Source organism: Brachycentrus maculatus, unplaced genomic scaffold (assembly GCF_059751285.1).
Source record: "Brachycentrus maculatus isolate JH-2025_06_01 unplaced genomic scaffold, ASM5975128v1 h1tg000049l, whole genome shotgun sequence".
NCBI lineage: Eukaryota > Metazoa > Arthropoda > Insecta > Trichoptera > Brachycentridae > Brachycentrus > Brachycentrus maculatus.
The window spans coordinates 702,501-710,000 of NW_028280803.1; the positions used below are offsets into that span (position 1 = coordinate 702,501).

Sequence of the window (7,500 nt, forward strand, 5' to 3'; positions counted from 1 at the left end):
TTATTTTCACATCTAACCTCCATGGGCCATAAATTAAAAATGCTTGGAACGATATATTGAAGTGTTCTACTCCCAACTCCCATATTTACTGTTCATTCTTGGGACTATCAAACCTTATAATTACATCTTCTTTCATTCTGATTTTGCAAACTCATCATTGTTTTTTTAACCTATCATTTAGGTATTTGAACAACGTTAAATAATATAATTTACCTATTATTTATGATAAGACATAAATTAAAAATCCTCAACCCTTTGCGATATTAAAATATTTAACCCTAAATGATAAAATAAATCAATTCGGCTTATCAGCCGAAACAAATGGAATTCCCCCTTAATAATTATTTATTATAAGCGGGTAGGTAGTTTAATGTGTTTATTAAACGTTTGCTCGTTACGCAAACTACAAAATATCACATTAATACGGTTACAGTATAAACCTTGTGTCTCGAATATTAAGGGCTCCTGCCCTTAAATAACATTAATCCCTATCCCGAAACAGGATTAGGGGCCGTGAATCTTTCAGGCGATGCATTATTAATATTATAGCGGAGGCGCCGCCCTGTGATCGCCAGCAGCGGGCTCCACTAGCCCGTTTACAGACAACCCCTTGTACACGTGCTCGCACCACGCATACTATATTGTATGTGCTATCCTCACGTGTTGAATTGTCGTCATTGGAAAATCGAAAACTGAAAACGACATTTCAATGGCAAAAACTGTTAGCGCAGACGATTTTACAACTTTTAGATTCTTGTACCTTAATTTTTTATTTACTATGTGTGTCTGTCTGTGTGTGTCTGTCTGTGTGTATCTGTCTGTATGTGTTTGTGTGTGTCTGTGTATGTGTCTGTGTGTGTGTGTGTGTGTGTGTGTGTGTGTGTACGTGTGTGTGTGTGTGTGGGTGTGTCTGTCTGTGTGTGTCTGTGCACGTGTGGGTGTGTGTGAGTGTGTCTCTGTGTGTCTGTGTATATGTATGTGTGTCTGTGTCTGTGTGTGTGTCTGTGTCTGTGTGTGTGTCTGTGTGTGTGTGTGTCTGTGTGTGTGTGTGTGTGTGTGTGTATGTCTGTCTGTGTGTGTGTGTGTCTGTGTGTGTGTGTGTGTGTGTGTGTATGTCTGTCTGTGTGTGTCTGTGTGCGTGTCTGTGTGTATGTGTGTGTGTCTGTGTATATGTCTGTCTGTGTCTGTCTGTGTGTGTGTGTGTGTGTGTGTGTGTGTGTGTGTGTGTGTGTGTGTGTGTGTGTGTGTGTGTGTGTGTGTGTGTGTGTGTGTGTGTGTGTGTGTGTGTGTGTGTGTGTGTGCGTGCGTGCGTGTGTGTGTGTGTGTGCGCGTGTGTGTGTGTGTGTGTGTGTGTGTGTAAGGAAATGAATTCTTTTAATTGAAAAGTGTTGAACAGAGATAAAAACCAAGATGGCTATGTTAAGTCAGTTACACTTAAAGGAAGGACTTGAAAAACTTAAGTATCGTTTCTTTGTTTTACAGAGAATCGTGAGTATTTTGAGTCTACAATTATTTTTTTTTAAATTTACATGTAACTTGAAAATATAAGTAAAACTTCGGTATGACTGAATTTCTGAACACGTGGTTTACAAAGAGAATTTGTAACTTACGATTTAAAACTGTTATCGTGTATTTTTTATGACTGGAGTATCCATCGTATATTTGGGTGCAATAATTCACAAAATATTATATATTTATACACAGGAGTACCAAAAAAAAATAGTAGCACGGTTGTCAACCATGGGTACAATGGTGAATTTTACACGTGTATAAAGTTAGTCTCTCGAACGTAAAGTAATTCCAAAAAAGCCTAACGTGCCAACCCCTAAATTATGGAAGTGGAGAGAGATATCTAAACTACGTAGAAAACGCCTTAAACTCCATATAGAATCCCATCCCAGAGTTCAAACATATCATTTTCATACATTCAAATATTAATTCATTTAAAACTAGACTCCTTATTGATATTTACAGTATGAGATATCCTCTTGAAGCCTGTGACGTGTAATTACCTTGTCAGCTGCAGTAATCGTTAGATTTATTAAGCCGTTTGTCGAAGGCGAAAATGGAAATTAAACAAGATAACACAAAGTAAATTTGGATCATATTCATTACGTTTACCGAAAACTTAATTCAGATATCACTATTGAAACTCCTTTCAGGAAATTTAAAGTTTGGAATACTTGTAAAATCAATTATGTATATTTTAAATGAGTTTTACATTTATAGGTATCAAATTTTCAGTATACTATACGTATATCCAGAACAATGATTCACCCTTTCTCATACGAATATATTTTCCGTAAGAACGTTGAATAATTCGTACTTAATATGTAATTTCGTAAATTGATTCGGTAGTCACTACCCATTTTTAATTTATGTTTGGCTCGATAATTAAATAAAACCACTTTATCTTAAAATATATTGTGTCACGTGTTTTGGTGCATTCTGCATAATCATACGATATTTAAATTTGATACAGCATGCATAAAAAGATGTGTCAAAATAGATTTTAAGAAAAAGTCGTATTTACAAAGTAAAACTTAATTTAAAAATAATGTTAAATTTTTTTTAGTGAAAAATCAATACCGTTATACATTATTTTTTTTAAATCTCATCAAAGATGAAGAAGAATATGGAAGTCTGGGCATTTACGGGGCTGTTGTCAGCCCCGTAAATGCCCAGACTTTCATATTCTTCTTCATCTTTGATGAGATGTCAGAAAATAATATGAAAAATAACTCCTTTACTTGGAGATAATCCAGATTTGTGAACAAGTATTTGGACACAACTCAAAATGTTGTAAATAACGTTACATTTTCTCCAATCTCTCTGGGAATAAAACCCAGACCACGGCACGGTAGACAAACGCGTTTATTACTACACTACGGAGACAAGTTCACGATTCAAATAATAAGCTTTTAAAAAGCTCGGGTTGGCAGCGTTTAAACTCCTGAAACATCACTAGGATGAACTAAATTATTTACAGACACATAGGCGGTAGAATAGTTTACGATATGAAAGGAGATTTAGCAAGTCAGGGGGGAAAAGGAAGAACTTAAGTTGTTCGAGGGCGTAAAGACAAACCCCGTGGCGCTCCGGCGGTGATACATATTTATGCCTGAGAACTAATTGCCCGGAAACACCTCACGCGCTCGACTCTGTAATTGGAATAGTTCTCTAAGGAGACAAGTAACTGGAAGTGCATCGGAGGCAAAGAACATGCTGCCATTATACTGCTACGATAAAAATTATTATTGTACGTACATTTGTGCATATCGCTTGTTTAATGCCAAAGGGCTAAAAAATATATTAAACTCTTTATTCCAAAAATAATGGTATCTAAATTATCAATATTTTCATCTTGAAAAAAAAACATCCAAGTTTTTAGCGTTAGGAATGTCCATTTGTAATGCTTGAATCATGGGTGTCTTTTCTAAAGTGTAATATAGGAAGGATTTATTTGTGTTTTTATTGTTTACACAAATATTCAATTTAAAGATTCAATTTCATAGTATTTCTGTGAGCCTAAGCGGCTCATTATAAGAAATAGGTATCAAATTTTCGTAGAGTGGGTTCGAATCGAGAAACTCTGACCTAAGAGTCGGCAACACTAACCACGGGACCACAACCAAACACTATGAAAATGTTGACTTCGATATGATTTAGATACCATTTTTGGAATAAAGATATTCTACCTTTATTTTATTAAAAATTTAAAAAAATATTTAAACTTTAATTAATTTGATAATTGAAAAAAAATAGAGGTAAAATAAAGTGTAAACAGTGTATTAACATTGAAAGCTCCCAACTGGATTCCCGGATCTGATACAGAATCATCTAGGCCAAGGATGGCCGACCCGCGGCCCGCGGGCCGCATGTGGCCCGCGCGCGGAGCAAATCACACGTTTTTTCCTTTAGTGTACACAAAACCGCCAAAAAAACATTCCATCGTGCGTAGTTCGTATCATATCCCATATATGGGAGTATTTCACTATCCTGACAATTTCAAGACCCATAATGGCGTCAAGTAGTAAAGACGTCGGACTAAAGAAGAGAAGAGTAACAGAAGAATTGAGAAGTTACTAAAACAGATGGACTATAAATATTTTTTTCGTGGAATTTAAAACAAAGCCAACATGTTTGAAATGCAATGATTCTATTTCTATCTTGAAAAAGTAAAGCATTAAACGGTATTAAGAGGCTAAACATGTTTATATTAAGCAAATAAGTTTGAAAAGTACCTAAAATATATTTATATATATGTATATGTACATATATATATATATATATATATATATATATATATATATATATATATATATATATATATATATATATATATATATATATATATATATATATATATATATATATATATATATGCATATATATATAATTTATATATATATATATATATATATATATATATATATATATATATATATATATATATATATATATATATATATATATATATATATATATATATATATATATATCTTGTTTGTTTTGAATAATAAAATAAATTTTGTTTTACGGCCCGGTAGGAAATCTCATTTCTAAAATCTGGCCCGGCTACTGAAAATGTTGGCCTCCCATGATCTAGGCAGTCTGACAGACCTCTCTTGCAAAGAGATTTTATTTTATATGACTCCCAAGCAAAGACGTTCCCGAAGTTGTGAAGAAAGGTTTAGACACACTCAATTAAAAAAATCACTCCTTCGATATTTTACTATTAATCAGAATAATATTTTGCTAATGGTTTCTTTTATAGAGGGATAAAATGACGGGACTCTAAAACCTTTCATGAGGTTTCTCTTAATTCCACATAGGTCTTTCATACCCAAATTTGATGGTATTTTTTAGTCTCAATAAATCTGAATATTAATTAAACTGGCTGATAGTAGGTAAAAATTGATTAGTAAATAATTTTTTTTCTTACCTCACAATGCGTTTGGCTGACATCTGTCATGTTGAGCTTGAACAATCGGTCCCTGAAAATAATAGAAAACATTGGTAAACTTTTTTTTAATTGTGGCATATAATCACACGTCATATTATAGATAAAAAATTAGCTTATTTATTTAATAAGATATACATACATATATGTATACATATATATATATATATATATATATATATGTAATAAAATAACTAGGTACCTACCTATACATTTTATTAAGTACTTACAAAAAGTACCTACATAAAACAGTTCTACCACCAGATGCCGCATGCGTCGCTCACAATAAAACAAAAGACTTCCGATAATATTATTAACTGTCAGAATCAGATAGATAGATAGATAGATAGATATAAAAATGATTATAAAGATAAATTAAGAATAAACTTTAATTACAAAGCAACACATTGTTTTTTTTATTATTATACACCCACTTTACATATTATTTACACTTAATTTTCAAAAGGAAAATATTACCACGTTATAAAACGACAATTTTGTTAATCAAAAATGAAGAAACAAAATAAAAATAAAATGGATACTGCTCCTCAAACATTAGAAAACTTACTAGAAAAATTAATACAAAATGCTCAGGTAAGCAAACATCAAAATTTAAAAGATATTTCAGAGAAGTTCATCATTGAAAAATTTACAAGCAAAAATCCTAATGCAAACCAGTGGATGGATATTTTTGAAAAAGAATGTACACGTTTTGAGGTGACAACGGATGAGAAAAAAATTGAAATATTAAGATTGTTTATGGATAAAAGTTGTGAAGATTGGTACAGTTCGATGATGATAAAATTTTCCATGAACTCAGAATGGATAGTATGGAAAAACAACTTTTGTAAAACATTTACAAACAAGGGATGGAACCATGTAATGTTTGCATTATCTTTTAAATATAACGACGGTTCCTTGTTAGACTATGCCATAAGGAAGGAAAAACTTTTGTTGGAGATGAGAAGAACGATCGACATGGGTACCTTAGTAGATCTTATTGTGGCTGGTTTACCAGAATTTATAATTAATAAGATTGATAGAGAAAAATTAGAAGATACAGTCGATTTATTCAATGAAGTAAAAAAACACGAAAACATTGTAAATAAAAAAAGGTTTTCGGATCAAAGAAGATATGGAAATCTAAGAACTAGTGGTAAAATTAAAGATAAAAGTCCATGTAAGATTTGTGAAAAATTAAATAAGGGAACTCGATATCACCCTGAAGTAACGTGCTGGTTTAGAACAAAGGAGGATGATAAGTTTAATAATAAAAATACTATCAGACATGTAAACAATTCAGTTATAGAAGCTAAGTTAAACGAAACCGATCAAAAAAACGAATAGTAACACCATTAATAAATGTCAAACTATTACTAAATGATCAAATTGAAATATTTGGAATTTACGATTCAGGTTCAAATGTTTCTCTAATAAATTCTAAGTTATTAAAACTAAAAGGAAAAGGAAACAATATGAATGAAGCAGATTTAGTAACAATTAATGGTGTTAAAAAGACAAACGGTTTGACGACTTTGAAAATAAAAATATTTGAATTGGAAAAAAACGTTGATGTATATATTATTGATGAAGAAAATTTCAAATATGATTTTTTGATAGGATTAGATATGATAAAAAAATTTAAACTAATCCAAAATGAAGACTTAAAAATAACACAGAGACAATGCTTGAAAAATGAAAATAAAAAGAAAGTAGAAAAAATTTCTACAAAATATAAAATTAAAAATAGTGAATTTAAAAATACAGAAAATAATAACAGCGAGGAATGCAAAATAAATTATAATGAACATGTAAAAGAAGAAGATTTTGAAATAAAAATAAATCATTTAAATCAATTTCAAAAATCTAAAATAAATGAACTGATTTGCAAATATAAATCCGTTTTTGCAAAAGACAAATATGATATCGGCACTGTTAGTGGATACGAAGCGAGGATAGACTTACTAGTAGACAGATATTGCAGTAAGAGGCCTTACAGATGTACTGTAGAAGATAAAAAGGAGATAGAAAAACAAATTGCAAAATTACTGGATAATAAGCTAATAGAAGAATCCTACAGTCCATTTGCTGCACCTGTTACATTGGCATTTAAAAAAGAGGAAAACAAAAAATCCAGACTGTGTATAGATTTCAGAGACTTGAATAAAATAGTAGTGCCTCAAGCCCAACCATTTCCTTTAATTGAAGACCTAATGATAAAGACCAGGAATTGCAATTTTTTTTCAACACTAGATATAAACTCAGCGTTTTGGTCTATTCCTTTACGAATCGAAGACAGAAAAAAGACGGGATTTGTTACACAAGAAGGACATTTCCAATGGACTTGCCTACCATTTGGATTGAAGACCTCACCAGCAATTTTTCAAAGGATACTAGGTAACATATTAAGAAAGTATAAACTTACTGATTTCACCGTTAATTACATAGATGATATTCTTATATTTTCTAAAACTTTTGCTGAGCACATTAAACATCTAACGCAGTTGCTGGAAGCGATCGAAACGGAAGGTTTCAGG

The 7,500-nt window shown here is 31.6% G+C and overlaps 1 protein-coding gene across 1 annotated transcript in view; it reads right to left on the bottom strand.

The window, feature by feature from the left end:
• LOC148312159 (semaphorin-2A-like) overlaps positions 1-7,500 on the bottom strand; it is a 425,950-nt gene that overhangs the window by 47,551 nt on the left and 370,899 nt on the right. The window contains exon 3 of the mRNA XM_088277685.1: positions 4,946-4,997. Coding sequence (XP_088133811.1) covers positions 4,946-4,997 — 52 coding nt within the window. The remainder of the gene's footprint in view (positions 1-4,945; positions 4,998-7,500) is intronic.